The sequence below is a fragment of the Pleuronectes platessa genome, chromosome 4, assembly GCF_947347685.1.
Source record: "Pleuronectes platessa chromosome 4, fPlePla1.1, whole genome shotgun sequence".
NCBI lineage: Eukaryota > Metazoa > Chordata > Actinopteri > Pleuronectiformes > Pleuronectidae > Pleuronectes > Pleuronectes platessa.
The window spans coordinates 21,853,057-21,870,824 of NC_070629.1; the positions used below are offsets into that span (position 1 = coordinate 21,853,057).

General features: G+C 41.5%; 1 protein-coding gene and 1 long non-coding RNA gene across 2 annotated transcripts in view; one reads left to right on the forward strand and one right to left on the reverse strand.

Annotated features, from left to right (window-relative positions):
* Nucleotides 1-17,768, reverse strand: part of LOC128438669 (uncharacterized) — a 34,850-nt gene that overhangs the window by 16,810 nt on the left and 272 nt on the right. The window contains exon 2 of the long non-coding RNA XR_008338369.1: nt 16,195-16,269. This is a non-coding gene — a long non-coding RNA (uncharacterized LOC128438669). The remainder of the gene's footprint in view (nt 1-16,194; nt 16,270-17,768) is intronic.
* On the forward strand, nt 3,721-16,827 carry ercc6l2 (excision repair cross-complementation group 6-like 2). The gene is made up of 20 exons (XM_053421291.1): nt 3,721-4,024; nt 5,144-5,586; nt 5,675-5,791; nt 5,933-6,126; nt 6,206-6,299; nt 6,500-6,567; nt 6,712-6,919; nt 7,036-7,176; nt 7,379-7,495; nt 7,602-7,721; nt 7,805-7,876; nt 8,363-8,508; nt 8,627-8,722; nt 8,813-8,912; nt 9,294-9,446; nt 10,257-10,340; nt 11,820-12,840; nt 12,925-13,079; nt 13,253-13,410; nt 14,985-16,827. The coding sequence occupies exons 1-20, from the start codon at nt 3,997-3,999 to the stop codon at nt 16,282-16,284; spliced, it is 4,815 nt and encodes a 1,604-aa protein (XP_053277266.1). The 5' UTR covers nt 3,721-3,996; the 3' UTR covers nt 16,285-16,827.

Consider the following 17,768-nt stretch of genomic DNA (forward strand, 5'->3'; position numbering starts at 1 on the left):
AATCAGCTCACTGAGCAGAATCGGTTGTGTCATCGCGGTCGTCTGTGGCCTAAAAGTGTTCTTCAGCGGCAGCAGGATTCCCCAATCACAGGTGGTCGCTGGTGCTACGGCAGAAATAACAGAGATGAAGAGGGAGGCAAACAAACAGATGGTTTCTTATATTACGGACCTCCTTATTCTTTGCTTGTAGGATCTCAAAAAGATTGTGTTAGAGTAAGAAACAATAACATAGAATCAGCAACCTCGTTCAGATTGATGATATAATCTTAGGCAACATTATTTAGTATAACGATCAGAGCTGGGAAGTAGCAGAAACACTTTGTATTAAGTTTTCATGTATCTTTACTTTACTTGCTTAAATTATACACATTTCCCTGAAAACCCTTACCTGCTACATTGTATCACAAATATCTGCACAATGCATTAGAGGGGACAGCTTTCCAACTAAATGGACGAGACAATAACACAGAACAGCTGATTCCTTGCTGTTTATCCCTCAGTGCATATCACGCAAAACAGATTTAAAATGATGTAGGAGCCATGACAAGGATTGACAACATGGAAGAAAGTGAAGGATCAGCCAACTTCCTCCAGGACAATTTTTCATTCTCATAAATCTCACATCTTCTTGCTTTAATCCATTTTTTTAATAATTTATTTGTTTCATTTTATTTGAAGTAGAGTGTGTATAAGTGGTATAAGCTGTCTTCAATCTATAGTCTCAGTTTGCTTTGCACAGATACAACCGGTAGAAACGGCCTTTTATACTTTGAGTACATTTGAGAGCATGTACTTTTTATACTTTCACTTGAGTAAGGAGGTTGTATCAGTACTTATACTTTTACTTGAGTTGTTTTCAACACAAGTATCATTACTTATACTTGAGTAAAGAATGTGTGTCATTTGGCCACTTCTGATAATGATTTCCCATCTACTCCAGTCAAGTTAGGTGGGAAACTAAAAGAGGAAAAAGCTGTCACAATAGCCCAAGCCATATGCTTCAGCTGTTCCTGATAAAAATCCATGTGGACTATGTTGACTTTAAAAATTATATTAATCCAAGTGTTTCCACTTTCTCTTCCCTGACACTCACACCTTGAATGAACTGTTAAGAAACCAATGAAACAGATAGAAAAGCAAGTGAACTGGAAAGCGAGCGAAGACAAACGAGAATAAAAATGAGAAGCATGAATTATCAACCTAATTTTCCATCTCTGCAATCAATGCTTATGAAGCTGAAACTGTCGTTCTTGGCATGGTGGTAATTGCTTTTGGCCCATGGCAGCCTCCCTGACTCATGAGAGAGAGCTGGTGTAACACAGATGGAGTGTTTCCGAAGCTCCTGTGAGCAGGACAAGACCTCCATTCAGGTCTTCCCCCTCTCCAACCGCTGATCATGACCAACAACAGAGGTTCAGGGAGCGTCTGGTCCAAAGCTATGTTTTATTCAATTCAAATCCAGATTCAGACAAATTAATCCAAGTGAGATGAAAAAGTATGGCTGCAGGAAACAGCTCAAACAGAGAAAGAAGTCCAGGTGGGTTTTCAGGAAAGCCAGTGGGGACATTTCATGGGGAATTGAAGAGAATGCTCCCTCCTGACATGATAAGAATGAATTCTGTTACAGTTTCCATCACTCTGCAGAGATATTTGTGATCTTACTTAAAGAAGCACCTCAGAGTTGATATAGCTAGTTTACCTACTTGACCATTTGTTGACATTAAGAGCATTTACTTTATATGGTGGTTCTTTTCTTTTGACCCCACATCAATTTTGAAACCCTCCTCACACTTTCATATGTCAATAAAATTCAAAAATAGTATAAATTCCTGCAATATTGTTATTATTCATACTGTCAATGCTTAGTATTTGTATTAATTATTTTCATCTAAGGGAACATTTGTACGTTTACTTGAATACATTTCTAAACGCAGGACTCAACTATTTTACACTATTATTTCTATTTTCACTTAAGGGATCTGAGCTCTTCCACAGCAGCTACATATAGATGCACATTTAGATTATTCTGAATATTCTTGCATCATGGCCTGAAGATTAAAGCTTCTAAATGCAGAAATGTCTTTTTTCTTTTATGTCTGTTGTGTTTCATTTACAATGAATCCAAATTTTTTAAATCTATTCTGTTTTGGTGAAATTCGGGGGCCTGAGGCAGGTTTAAAGTTGTCATCGCCTGTAAAGCACTCAGCCTTGCGTTGTTACACAAATGTAAAATGTAAAAAGTAAAAAAGGTTTTTCTCTTTAAACTTGTCGATGAGCAAAGCTACATTCAAGTTTGAAAACTAACACTTCATTTCAGAAAAAAAAAAAAAAGAGTCCACTTTACACAGTCACTCAACAAAACCTACTAATCATCTCTGAAAATGCCTTTTGATGAGAACTTGTTATCTGCAGCCAATGATCTATTTATCCCGACTTTATCTGCTTGAGCGATAGTGTATTATTGCAAATGAGGGCAGAGAAGGCCATCGTGGTTCCGCGAGAGATCGGTTGTGTATGAGATGGAGAGCAACATGTAAACCGTTTGACATCAGTGTTTGGGGCTGTCTTTATGAGAACATCTGTGGCAGCTGCCCCATAAATTCCCAGTGTAGAGAAAACAGGAACAAAAAGTGCCTTTTTCATATGGCAGTGTACCGTGGCGAGAAGTGGAGCTTGTCATTCCTCATCTGCAGCACCACGGCCAACTTTAGGGAAAGTCAAATCAGGGATGGAGACCTGATCCAGTGTTAGTGTGTGTTTAGAAATCCGTGCAGTGTGGCAGTGGCAGGCAACTTTGACTGCCTTAAAAATCAACCCCAGAAAATAGACTAACATATATATTTGGCTGTATTTCTGCAGACCACCAAGTCTCAGGTCCTTCATGTGTCCTTTACTTTCACCCTCTGTCTTAACTGATGTGTGTTATTCTCTTAACTGATGAGCGAGATCAGTTGATGTGATGATGCTGTTGCACTTCTTCTCCAAGAATCTCGGAAAAAGTATATTGGTAAATGTGTACTTTAACTTCATATCCATATAAGGTTGAACTCATCTAATTTTATGAATTTCAGTAAAGTAAAATACTTGGATAATGCACATGTTCACTGATATCTACATAGTTTGTAGAAACACACGGAGTAAACAACACAATGGATTTTGTTGTTTCATTTGGTCTCATCCTATTGTCTTAAATCAGTTTCATTCATTTGACTTAGTGCTTTTTCCTGATGGCTGTATTATCTTTTTTAATGTTGATCAGCTGTTTCTATTAAATAATTAGTTTGACTTTTTATTGTCTTATAATAAACGTTTTTCTTCTTTTATGTGAATCAAGTGACATTTGGCATTTACTGTAATTAAAATTAAAAAAAAGAACATACTATTAGATTAGATTTGTGGTTTAACAACTTTAGTGTTAAAAGCAATAAAGAGATCTTTATTTATATAATTTCATGTTGAACAACTTGATTCAATTAATTCACTGAACATGTTTTAGTATAGCATTATTTCAGGGGCCATGTAATTTAGATCCTACGCAGCACTTTCTATACAATGTTTTGATATCAAAATTTTGTCTGAAAAAAAAAATGCAGGTGAACCCCTAAAGCATCAATGTGTTCAATGACGACTTAAAATCGTGTTGTGTTATTTAGAGACTTTTAAACATTTATTCGACTAGGTGAAAAGTCTGGAAAGTGCGGATCTCGTTGTGTGGATGAATAAACATTCAGGCAGTTACAGAGAAGCTGCTGATGCTGTGATGTGTGTTGTGTGAGTGAGTGAGTGTGATTTAACAGATTAATGGATGTGAACGGAGGATAAAGTATTAACGTCTCACTCAGGATCACATCGGCTCCGTTTCCTCTTATTTCTTAAAATGTCGCGTGTCCCCATGAATGTGGATGAGAGTTTAGCTAACAGAGCTAGCTAACGTGCTACAGTGAGTCTCGCTCCTCAGGATAAGGAGACGACAGAGGAAAGTTACCATGAATCCTGATGGCTTCCACTTCTACACATGAACCAGGTTTGTGAGACGTGTCTTTAGTTAGTGTTGCATCAAAACCGTGACGATGTTTAAAGCCTCAGCAGCTAGTTCACATCACCTGTAGCCACCATGTTTACCTTCTTTCCAGTGACACATGCTGATAAGTGACGATATGTATCTGAGCTGAGGGACACGTTACTACAATGGATGGAATGAACTGATGCATCATGGGAATATATTTGAGGCTAGATGTATGTTTTCTTTTAGGATTAGTGGAGGTTTGCTCTCCATTGTATTTAAAACCAGATCAAATTTACTCTTATCTTGTCTTAAGTACTTACTGTCACTCTCTCTGACACACACTGATAGTTGACATATTATTTTTGATGAGGGAAGAAGTGCAGCAGTTATTAGTTATTAGACAATTGACAGGAAATGACCAGGCAATAATCAGTCATTTCTTTCCTTCTAAGTTTTAAAGATGTGCCTCTCAAATGGGGCGATTCTCTTCTTTCCTTTATTTACCAACCAAGGACAATGCACAAACAAGTTAATCTCAAAATGAGAAGAGATGATTTAAACCAGATTTAGCTATCATCTTATTTCCATTTGCAGTATCTGGGCAGGTACACATACAAAATACATGAATATGAATCTACATACAATACCATCAAAATGTCTATCAGACAAACAGTTATAAAGAAAAATCCAAGAGTTCACATCAAAGTATACGATTACATTCACTCAATATGTATTTGAAAAATTGCAATTCAACACAAAAAAAATTCTAAATCATTGTCAGATTAATGTTGACATGACTGGCTGCTCAAAATCTGTTTTCTTTGCACCACGGGAGAAAGAGTAAAAGTCAAGTATTAAGCTCAGCTGGAAGTATGTTCCAATGCTTGATGGCCGTAAATGAGAAAGATGATTCAATACTTAATCAGAGTCATATAATAAACTGGACATCTTTGGAACTGTTGGTTGGACAAACATCACATTTCACCATTTACTGTCATTCAAAAGGGAAAATTATTACATCAATGTTCAAAATAATAATTTGTTGCAGCCCTAGAGGGAGGTATTGTTATTTTCTTAAGAAATTGTTTACTGCAAAGCACAGAAAATTAACAATATCAACATAATTCATGTTCACAGCAAGGTGGCGTGAAGGTGACACTTGTCTGGCTCCGAACCAAAAGGACGGCACTATTCAAGAAGCGACCATCCAGAGACTGACCTCCACCTTTCATAGTAATGACACAGCGTGGGTGATATTTGCTGACCATAATAAAGATGCAGAGAAAGAGGAAGAAGAGGAGGAGGAGGAGGAGGGGGAAGCCATACCCGTCTCAAAACTCACAAGACCAGACTTAAGTGAATTCACTCAGGAGAAACCATTGTTTCCCAGCATCGTCACAGAACCCAGGCTTTGTGTTCCGTTAGAGCTCAGCAATGTTGATGGAGACAGAGTCCCTTACACCATCAACAGATACCTGAGGGATTACCAGAGGGAGGGTATCAGGTTTATTTACAACAGCTACATCCGCTCCACTGGATGTATCCTGGGGGACGACATGGGCCTCGGAAAAACTGTGCAGGTAAGAAGTATTTTAACTGCTAAAGTAAAATGCAGAACATTTGTTTAAATGTCTGCATTTCTTCTTCACTTATATGTTAATTCCTTAGGTTATTGGTTTTCTTGCTGCTCTGCTGCACAAAACTGGCACATGGGAGGACACGAAGAAGAACAGACCTCAGTTTCTGCAGAGTCAGATCCCATCCAAGCAATGTAAACCCAACAAAGTGGGTACTGAGTTGTTGCGTACATAAAGAAATGTCATGAATCATAACATAAAAATCTTGTTAGGTGGATTAAAACACATCTTTGTGTAGTTACATTGATTTGTCATGAGCATGATTTCCTGTTTTTATAATGTGGTCTAGGTGTTCCTCATTGTGGCCCCGCTGTCGGTGCTCTATAACTGGAAGGACGAACTGGAAGCATGGGGTCATTTCCAGTGTGTGGTGGTGCACGGGCTGAGGAAAGAGGAGGAACTGGCTCGCATTAGGAAGGGGCGCATTGAAATTGCTCTCACCACATATGAGACTCTGCGCCTCAGTCTGGATCAGTTTAATAAGTAAGAACCATTTCTTATAAATGACACATTTTCTGACAAGACTAAAAAGACTGAGACTAGACCTGTGCCCTCTCTGCAGCATCGACTGGTCTGCTGTGGTTGTGGATGAGGCCCACAAGATAAAGAATCCAAAGTCTCAAATCACTCAGGCCATGAAGGAGATGAAATGTAAGGTATGTATGTTTTTTGTCATTATTTGGGTATGAAACAGTTAATAATTAGAGTCTATTTACTGAAGGTGGAGAGCGCAGAAGGCCTTTGTCTGTAAGAATTCCATCACCAGCGTAATAAATACATGCTCAATAAACCATAGGATTAATTTAGCTATTGGACCAAACTTTCAATGGTTGCTTTGCTTTTATATTCCCATCAGGTCAGAATTGGTCTCACTGGCACAATCTTACAGAACAACCTTGAGGAGCTGTGGTGTGTCATGGACTGGTATTTACATATTTATATGACAAAGCATTTTCATATTTTCATCATTTTCTTTCCTGTATTGGAGGCAACGTCATTTTATTTACATCTTGTGGCTTAGCTTACTTCAGATTAGCTTTTCTACTGTGTGTGTTGTATTCCGTTTAGGGCCATACCTGGATGTCTTGGCAACTTAGGACATTTCAAGAACAAGTTTTCAGATCCGATCGAGCAAGGCCAGAGGCACAGCGCAACCAAGCGCGCCCTGGCAACTGGGAGGAAGACCGTCAGAGCACTGGTGAGGAAGATATCTCATTGGTTCCTCAGGAGGACAAAATCTCTCATCAAAGAACAGCTACCCAAGAAGAATGACAGGGTAAGATTGTTCTAGTTAAACCAGACTTTATCATGTTAATACCTTCAACAATGTTCTAGTCTATGGTGTCTCAAAGCCTCCCTTTAAAAAGGGTTTGTGCTGTGTTTTGTTCCCAGGTGGTTTATTGCTCTCTGACAGACTTTCAGCAAACCGTGTATCAGACGGTGCTGGATACTGAAGACGTCACGCTACTGTTGAGGTCTTCAGAGAAATGTGACTGTCAGAGTGGACGCACCCGCAGAAGATGCTGCTATGAGGTGAGCTCTCTCCTTTTAATGCAGTGGGTCATGAAATATTCTTGATGAAAAGGGTTGAGTGTTTTTGTACAGATTCCTGTTTGAGTTCCAGTGAATTTGTTTGACACGTTTTGAGTTATTTTTCCACTTTAAATGATCAAATCAAGTTTACTCAATTTGCGAACATGGACTAACCCCATAACAATTTTTTTTACTGTTGCAGAAAAACTCTGAAGGTGTCCCATTGAAGAATCTCTACTTTAGTTACATGGCCATATTGAGGAAGGTTGCAAACCACGTAGCGCTGCTTCAGTCCACTGCAGGAACCAGTAAGAAACAGGTATAAACACCTCTAACTGATTTAGTTTACTAGCTAATGATGGGTATCTCCAGGCTCCATCAGTTCATTCACATTTTGTTTCTCTAACGCAGCTAATTTCTTGCAGGAAAAATATTTGAGTGCAATCTGTCAGAAGGTTTTCCAAAAGTTTCCAGACTTTGTGAAAAGATGCAAGGATGAAGCCTTTGAGGCGTTGTCGGACCCGATGTACAGTGGAAAAATGAAGGTACGACTTGGGGACAAAGGATTAATCACTTGCTCATTATGGGATGTTTCAGCTTTAAGACAACACATCTGTATTCCTTTCAGGTTTTGCAGAAGCTGCTCAAATATCATCAGCAAAGGAGAGATAAAGTTCTTCTCTTCTCTCTTTCAACTAAGGTGAGGGCTGTGTTCGTGTGGCTGCCTTTTGTGTATTTAAATCATGGAGATAGACATTTTTTGTGTGTTTATGATGTGTGAGAGTTGGATGAGCAGCAGGCTGAGATGTGGGACTGTTGAAAACAACACAGATGAAAAAAAATAGGAGCAGGATACATTGTTTTCTCATGAAACAGATCTAAAGATAAGGATTGGGATTTTATAAGTCAGGGAGAAGAGTTTTAATTATAGTGAGACTGTGTTGTTTATTGGTTGCTGTCACCCGAGACAGTATTATAACATAGGTCATATTTTCATATCCATACAGGGCGAGGCTCAGTGTTACCCCTATATTATATGTATAAATATACAATCGGGGGAAATTACTTTTACATCTGTTTGTTTGTCTAGCGTCTACATTTTCTCTCCCATACAAGTACATTTATATAGTAGATCTAAAGGTTCTGTTTAACTCATCGGTTCATGTGCTTCTTTTGAACCTGTCAGCTGTTGGATATCCTTGAGAACTACTGCATGGCAGAGGGGCTGGACTACAGCCGACTGGACGGGACCACCAAGCCTAAAGAGAGACTTCAGATTGTCAAAGAATTCAACAGCTCGTCTAACACCAACGTGTGCCTGGTCTCCACCATGTTAGTGCCACAGTAAATGTTTGATCGATGTCGGTTATGTGTTTTTTTCTTTTCATTATTGTTTATTTAAAACCATCAAATCCTTTAATCTACTGATAATTGCCTGTTTCTCTATCAGGGCCGGTGGTCTTGGCCTTAATTTTGTAGGGGCCAATGTCGTGGTTCTATTCGACCCCACCTGGAACCCAGCAAATGACCTTCAGGCTATTGACAGGTAGGTTATGGGTCACATCTTGACAAAGAATTGTAATTTTACACTGTATTTCCGTTACAGATGTCTTTTGTCTTCTGTGTTTGTCCTCAGGGCGTATCGTATTGGCCAGTGCAGGGACGTGACTGTTTTCCGGCTGATCTCATTGGGCACCGTAGAGGAGGTTATCTACCTCAGACAAGTTTACAAACAGGTAGCACATAATAATGAACACACAATCATAATGTCAGCAAGACTAATTCCTAGATCATTTCAGTTTCAGATTTATGTACTGTACGTATTAACAAAGAATAGGACTTACTCCGATACAGAGATTATCTGATCTAACACCTCTGAGATGGCAAATGCTGCATTCATTTGTTTATGGAAAATAAAGGAGGAGCTCAGGAAGGTTGTCTTGAATGCTTTGTTATATGTATTACATTTATCAACAATCTACAGATCTTCAATATCTTCCACATGTCCGCGGCATTTTACAAATCTATTGCACAAGATTGTTTTATCTTCCACAGAATGTTCATTGTCCTATGTTGATACAACTGTATTTCCATGCACCCACCCATGGTCCCTCCAGCAATTGCAGTCCTCAGTTGTTGGCAAGGAGAGCTCCAGGCGGTATTTCGAGGCAGTGCAGGGGCATGGCGTCCATAGGGGGGAGCTGTTTGGGATCAAAAACCTCTTCAGGCTTCAGACCCAAGGGACGTGTCTCACCCGCAAGATACTGGAGGTTAGATAGCTCCACAAGCCTTTTACTGTTTGATCGATGATGTGTTCCACTGTAGCATTCTGCCTCAACTCACCTCATCCCACCGACTCGTATTCCCAGTCACGCTACTAGGTCTCACAAAGCCGTCATAACACTTAAGTTATGTGTATATTTGAGTCACTTTTGGGGTAATTGGCACAAGAGTAGTAATAGGAGCCCTAAAGTTGATGGTGTGTTGTACCTATATTTATGTCCTCCAAACATCAAGATTGACACACCCAACTATGAGGATTGTAACAAAAGTCAGGTTCAAACTTGACGTTGTTCGTATGTGTTTCAACTGCTCCGTCACTTTGGCAAGCTAGCGAGCTAATACGTGAACATGCAGATTTGTTTACATTGCATAAAGTCCACAAACAGCAAAACAATTTTTAGTATCTTAGCATCTGAAACTGTAATACTATAAATACAAATACTGCTTCTCAGATGATTTGCTGATGGGAGGATGGCTTGTCACCCTCGTGTCCTCCATCTCGTCACCAAACAACGTAAAGTTACTAGCCTGATAGGTCAATAGGTTATGGCATAGGTCAAGCTGAGTGTGAGGTTTTAGAGTGCCCCCTGCTGGATCTTGAGGCAAACTACTTCGAAAAAGTCTATTGCGCGTGAAAACTTAAATATGTAAAATTCAGAAAATGTCATCATAGTTTGAATATTAACTTTTCCCCACTATTAAAATACATACACAAAGTCAAATGTTGGTGATTGTGTCAATAATCTGATGCTCCACAATGAAACGTTAATGTTTGAATGACTGTGCGTCTCTTTCAGCGAGAAGGACAAGTGGAGGCCGGAGTAATGACCACCAGCACACACACGGGCGAAGAGAAGGAGGAGGGCAGGAAAGGAGTTGGCGTGAGTAACTCTGCCGTTCTCAGAGACCCAAGACTTATTAGGGCACTCATCTTTCCCAGGCAGCCCCCTCACCCTCCTGTTCCCACGTGAAAGCGGGGATACCTCAAACGGGGATCTTCCTCGCTTGTCAGTCAACCGACCCACAAAGAGAAACAGCAGGTCCCCCTCTGAGGGAATTAGATGAATTATGTTACTTTCAAAAGAAAGAACAAGGTGAAAGTGATTTCTAATGTCCGTCTTGTCAGCAACATGTAGTCACACCACTGTGGGCTTGTCAGATGGCTGTAAAATAGTTTGTAGTTTCCTTACAGCGGCTGTGGTTAGCTAGAGTTCAGTAAGTTAGAATAGTTCTGTGTGGTTGAAAAAAGAAGAAGAGAAGGATCAATGTAAATCTCAGACCACCCCTGCTTGGTATGTTTCAGCACTGCAGTTATGTTATGCTGCTTTTTCACAGTAATTTTACCCAATTTATTATTATATTTTCAACAGATATGTCACATTATTACAGTTTCATAACTAAAAGCTTCCCAGAAGTGGTGTATTTGCCTAAACACCACTTCGCTGTAAGTGTGAAAAGCTCTCAGGACATTCATATTTTAATATTGATTATTTTAAATGCACTTTCCAGTGTAGTAGATTTACAATTTAAAGCCTCGGCTCACAGCAAATATTTTTGCACTCATTCCTATTCTTTGTATTGTTTTGAATCTGGAGGATCAGGTTCTCTTTGTCTGCCGCTCACTTTGTCGATGATGCTGTGTGAGAAACAGCTGCATGTAATTACTTGCTTGTCCTAATGGACGGGGCAGACCACACTGAATTCTATCAGCTCCTCTCGGCTACTTATTTACACAGTGATACCCTCTTATCATCCTGCTCCCAGCCAGGCCTGTGCTGAGCAGAGCACTGCCCTTTTTACCGGACTGCCTCTCTACTCCACTGAGGCCATTCAGATTCTTGCTAAAAATGTAGAATACACTGGGGTGCCTTAAAATATACAAAAGGAGGCTCTGGGAGTGTAAGCACCCACACACACACACACACAGACACGCACACACGCTGCAGTATTTGGGAAAAGTCGTATCATTGGTAACTTTTGTGAAATTAGAATCACAGTTGGTGGCTTTTCCCATAAAAAGCTTGTTCGTATGACTTCAGTAAATGTTATGACCCCTTTGTTTTCTTCATACAGTATTACATCATGATGGAGGGCATGTGTCGTGCTGATGTTTATTAAGATTTATTGTTACCATCTGCTTCGCATTAGACAATGAAATGTCACATGGGTTGGTCTATTGAAAGACGGCATAAACAAGGAAAGTAAATAATTTGTAGCCTTCTGGTGCCATTTTGTGGCTAAGTCTGTCTCCTGCAGTCCATATAGAGTTTCTTGTTCTCGCACAGCCCACCCTGTACCACTTGTGAAGCCAATCTGCACCCCTTTTTCTTAAGCTGTTTGTTTCGACTGTTTTATTCAAGGAAACTGGAGATCATCTGCCTACTGGGGGCCCTTTACCGAATGACAAACCAGTCAAGGAGAACACAGATGCTTCAAACATTCCCAGAGGGGTGCTGGACTTCAGCAGTGGGAGTGAAGAGGACGAGGATGAGCACAGGTTTAAGAGGAAGGCCTCTGACCCCAGTGGAGTGGATGGCAACAGAAGTGGAAATGCTACCGCTGGCCCTGGTCAAATGAATCTCAGCCAGTACGGTTTCTCCAGACTCCTGGAAAGGGTCAAAGGACGACCAGAGTCAGGGGAAGGTAGTTCAGGTTCTGAAGAAAGCCTCTCTGACACAGACGCTGGGGATCATGGGGAATTAGGAAAGCATGAGTGTGCCTCCTCTGGCCAGAGCTCCACTACAGGGAGTGGTGCAGTCTGTCTCCCAAAATCAGGAACAAAACCCTTGGACATCTCCAGTGATTCAGACAAGAACAGAAGGGATGGTGCTGGGAGGAGAGAGGAGGGGGTCTCTCTCTTAAAAGAGAGTGATGATGCTGTAAAAAAGAAACGAGGGATCAAAGGGTGGACAAATAAGAAAGTTGCAGTAGATTGGGAGAGTGATAAATCGTCCTCACCAGACAGAAAGACCAACAAGCTTAAAACTACAGCTCCCAGAGTGCACTGTATTAAGGGTTACTCTGATGAATCTGAGGACTTCGACCTAGAGGAAAGCACAGGGCCTAAGAAGGGTGCTTCAAATTCACACAGCAGAGGTCAAGAAAGAGAGAAAAGAACTGACTGTAACAGAAAGAGGCAAATGACTAGTGCAAGAAACAATTCAAGATCCAAATACACAGAATTCATAGAGACCTACACATCTTCAGAGGATGAACACACTCCTGTTAAGAAGGGGAGGCCGACAGGAAGTCACTTCACGTCTCTGCAGGCGCAGCGACACAGAGCTGACGTGTCTAGAGACGGACGAAGAGCTGGAACAACAGAGACGAGGAGAAGTCACACATCTAGAGAATCCAAAGGAACCATCGATAGTGTCCTCGGTCAGTTTCAATATCTACTTTAGTATGCAAATGACTTTTAACAATGTTGATTTCAAAATGAACGTTTTCTATCTCTGTCAAAAGGAGGTGTACAGGAGGTGGTGTACACCCACTCCAACCAGCATGTGGTGGGTGGGAGCAAAGCAGAGGAGCTGATCAGCAGAGCCGCTGTCCGAGACGTGTTTGAACTCAAGATGTACTCCCAGCTCCCGGCCAATCAGCTTCTAGGCAGCCTGGAGGTAATATAATACGCTGCTGTAACGTCTTGTACAGTGATTATTCAGACATATTATTGTGGTTGAATCTGCCTCAGTCCAGCACTGAGGACAATTAAAAGAATGGGTTCACCCAAAATAAACATTTTGGGTGCGAGGCAGTCTAAATAACTTCACTCTTTTTCTGATTGTACCAGGGCCTGTCAGACAGCCCACCAGACAGTCTGCCCCATCCTGCCTTTGCCAGGCCGGAGAAGCCTACCCCGGACCATCCAGTCACCTTCACCAGCAAGAGTGTGCACCACACCGGACACAGCACCTTCATCATCGGGGAGACTCCTCAGGCCATACGCAGGTACTGAGGATGACATATGATGGATTTACCATGAGAAGGAAAAGGAAGCATAAAACAGGTGGTGGGCATATCAAAGGTAAATGACTACAGATAAGGGAGCCGTTAAGAAAAATACGGAAATGGATGATGGGAATAAAGAAAGAAGGTGGATGAAAGTAGTCAGGGGGTGGGGTTTAAAAAAAAAAGTGGAGTAGTGGGGAGGGATGGAAATTCCTGGCAGTGTTTGGAAGAAGGCCAAAACTCACCCAGACAGCGTGGTGAGCGCCCCCACCTGGGCCTCAGGAACTGTGTGTTTAGCGAGAGACCACCGCTGAGCTTTCCCTTCCACCTATTTCCCAGCATCATGCTGAAGATTACTCTATTATGTTCAGGCCCAACTAGTGCAGACGTTTTTCCCTCCATAGCCACAGACCTCCTGAGATTAACCAAAACGATTGCCTGAGGACGCACACTAATTTACACACAGACACACACACACACACACATACACACACACACACACACACACACACACACACATTCTTAACAAGGATTTACATACCTGTACATACATAGTGTTTAAATACACATCCCTGTTTTGCTAAATCACCTCCTACCTTTCTAAATGCGCACACACACACACACACACACACACACACACACACACACACACACACACACACACACACACACACACATTCTTAACAAGGATTTACATACATAGTGTTTAAATACACATCCCTGTTTTGCTACATCACCTCCTACCTTTCCAAATGCGCACACACACATACACACACACACACACACACACACACACACACATACCACACGTTTGTGGCTCCAGTCTCGCTCCCCAAGGGGAAGACTGTATCTCTGCCCACCAGGCAGTGAAAACACACTACTTATATTGATATACCCTCAATTAACCTTGCGGTTTAATGATTTAAATCCACATTTTACTGCCGTTACTTTCATTTATAGTTTTTCCAGTGAAAGCCACACAGTGTTGGAACACCATCATAATGCTGCTGCACCACCAGCAACTTTGAAGCATTTCTGTCCACAAGTCTTGTTCGACAAAAGCTTTTTAATGACTGCCCGAGAGTAACACCCTTCACACTGCACGGCTGTCTGGATATGAGCATGAATATTGGAGGACATATTCATCTTAGGGGCTGACTGATGTCTAATGAATCCGTAGGCCTCATGGCTTTTTAAAGATGTTTCATTCAAAATACATTACAGCATGCACACAGGCCATATTGGGCCTCAAGGTAACTGCAAGTGCCGGACGATCTCTTGTTTGGCTGATGAAAATCAGATGTTTCTGTTTTATTTTACAGAAGAAACATTGTAGAAAAAATGTGCATTCATGTTTACATTTGACATGAAATTATGAATTTATATATATTTGCTGATATATCAGTATCACTCCCTCATATGAGCATTGGCACCCAAAAATCCATATTTGTCTGTCTCTAATGTGGGTCATGTAGATTTAAAGGAAACTACCAGTAATATTAGAAATAAAACTTCTTGTTTCCATGACATGTTTGTGCATGATTGATGAATTTTTCCCTTGTGTCTGTTTGTAGGCAGCACCTGCAGGAAATGGCCGAAAAATTGAAATTTCCCTCCGTTCATCACTTTGTTGAGGAGATTCTGAGAAGGAACTCGGGCCAGAGAGTCTCCTGGCTGCGGCAGCATTACACGTCACTGAACCAGCCTGACCTGGCCTGTACAGTCACAAACAACTTCCCACAGCCGGATTCAGCACAGACCTCCACTTCCGCTGCTATGTCCTCAACATCCACCAAAACAGCTCATGCAACATCTCACACTGAGAGCAGCACCCCACAAGAGGATGTTCCAAAAGCCACAAAAAAGCCTAAAAACACCAAGAAGAATCTGGAACACAGAACTAAGCCCGTGCCACAAAAAGGGTCTAGAATTCTACAAAACCATGCTCCAGAACCCCACACAAACTCTAAAAACCCACAGAATGATGTTCTTCAGCCCTGGAAAAAGCCAAAGATCTCACAAAAGAATGTTCTAGAACCTCGAAGTAACGTTCCAAGCCCTGAGTCAGAGGAGCAGGAGGAGACGGCCTGCAGTGCCAGAGGACACGGGAGGACAAAGAGGGGTAGTGTTTCCAGTTCTGGAGCTCACAGAGCTGGTGGTGGTCTTGGCGTGGATCGGGCCGGCAGCAGTGGTCTGGGGTCTGGGAAGCCTGCTGCTTTCCTGAACCACACAGACAGAGATACCCCTTCTTCTCCGGACCTCAGCCATGGCAGGTCCGCCATGTTATCCAAACCCACAGCACAGGGAAGGGAGCGGGAGAAGGAGTCGTCCTCCAGGATGAGAGGAACTTTTCAAGGACAGAGTGAAAACCCTCAGACCTCTTCCCCTCCTCCTGAACAGGCCCCTTCTACCTCAAGCAATCGCTCCTTCCTCACAGATCTGATAGGAGACACCTCAATCCTGGATGATTTGTTTAAACCCAAAGCCAGGGGTGCACAACAGAGGAGCACCCCCAAAACACCCCCGACTCTCACGGGGTCAGTAAACACGTGTCTCACCACACCTTCTCCATCCAGAATCACTCTCAAAACAGATACTGGTTCAGCAGACTCTCTGTCCTCTCAGAATTCTCGCATACCGACTACACACCGGCTCAAGACACCAGTGCAGCCAGTAAAGAGCAGCCGCAAAGACTTCTGGGACATTTTGAACGAGGGTAACGAGGAGAGCATCAACAGGTTAACAGACCCGGCGGAGGTGCAGAGAGTCTGTGTCAACACTAACTTTTCTGCTAGAAGTAGAAACAGGTCTGAAGAAGAGCAGGAGAGGAAGAGTCTCTGGAAGACGAATGACATGTTTCTGTGGAAGAAATAAGACAGAAAAGACGTTTCAGTTTTAGCTCTCCACTTATTTTATTATTTTAAACTTAAATTTCTTTTTATACCTTTTTTAAAATGTCTCTTTTATTTACTCAATTGAAAATATCAAGCTTTCACTAGATATCTTTCAAGTTACTGAGATAATGTTTATTCGAATACACAGAGCATTAAACCCTTTATGAATGTAAACTTCTGTGTATAATGAAAGATGAACTTCATCAAGGACATTATGTTTTCATCTTTGTTTATTTTGTTGTTGTTGGTTTTTACCTTTGTTTGTAAACCATATTAACCACGAAACATGGTGGAAAGAATGTGGTATGGGTCAGGAAGAACTCATTCAAATCTTGGTCTGGATTCAAGATTTCAAATTCACTTTGTTTATCGTTGTGAGATTGTAACATTTTCCAAAATTTGTATCTATTTTCCAGGGAATAATTCCTGGATCTTGATGGGAATAATCAGGCATGTTTAGAGAACTGATGAGTGTGTGGAATTTGGTGCAGGTTGATTGAATTAAACACACAAACAAGTCGGATTCCTAATCTGTCATCACAAAGACATTCATGTATATTTAAAAGAGTGGAGATGGATAAATAGGCTAAAAGATAACGGCAGTAAATATATATTGATATAGTGCTGCAACTAAGGGTCATTTTTTTATCAATCAAGCAAACAAGCCAAAATTTCAGAGCCAAAAACGTTATGTTGTCATCGGTCTAAAGTAATAAGACAAAGAAAAGCATCAGATTTTTAGGTTTGAGAAGTTGGAACCATCAGATGTGTGTTTGAAAAATGACTTAAACTAGGAGCCAGTTGTCAAAATAGTTGCAGATTTATTGTCCGTCAACTTTCAGCTCCATTGTTCTATGAGAAACGTTAAGGTCTTGTCACTGCAGCACCTGATATGACGTTAAGTGGCTGGTTTGACAGCGTTTGGTCATTGGACACCGTGATGCCACCCCAGAACTGTCGGTGGCCCCACGGAGGATCACTTAAAGCCTCCTTTAATGGCTGTTAAGGGCCGTCCCTGTCACTCTGAGCCCCCCCCCCGCCATGAGAGCGTGCACGGTGTGTGGATGGTGTGGTTTCTCCGTGCAGTAATCTGATCTGATCTGCTGCTCGGCTCTGTTGCCCCTCAGAGTGGAAGCTGCTGAGCTATTAGAGGAATAACAATAAGCAGATGAAGACAGTGGAGCTGGGAGAATATTACCACTCGTACTTTTCTTGAACCTCTCACACTATTCGGAGATGTGTGAAGCAAACGTGAAAAAGTGTCTATTTTATATTTTGACCGATTCAACTCAGATTTTTTTGCAGTAATATGCAAAGAAACACTCATTCTGTGAGTGTGGGTGCATGTGCTGAACCCCACAGCTGTGTTTGGCCTCGTTCAGCTGCTGCAGCGGAGTAAACAGAAAGCCTGAAGAGAGCGGCTCTGTGGCCCTGTTGTGTTTTCTTTAGCACAAATGAGAAAGT

Bases quoted from the DNA above. Each gene is read 5' to 3' on its own strand.
- ercc6l2 (XM_053421291.1), top strand. From the start codon at position 3,997: ATGGCTTCCACTTCTACACATGAACCAG. The intron at 8,913-9,293 runs GTAGCACATAAT...TGGTCCCTCCAG, and splicing joins TCAGACAAGTTTACAAACAG to CAATTGCAGTCCTCAGTTGT. The intron at 9,447-10,256 runs GTTAGATAGCTC...CGTCTCTTTCAG, and splicing joins TCACCCGCAAGATACTGGAG to CGAGAAGGACAAGTGGAGGC.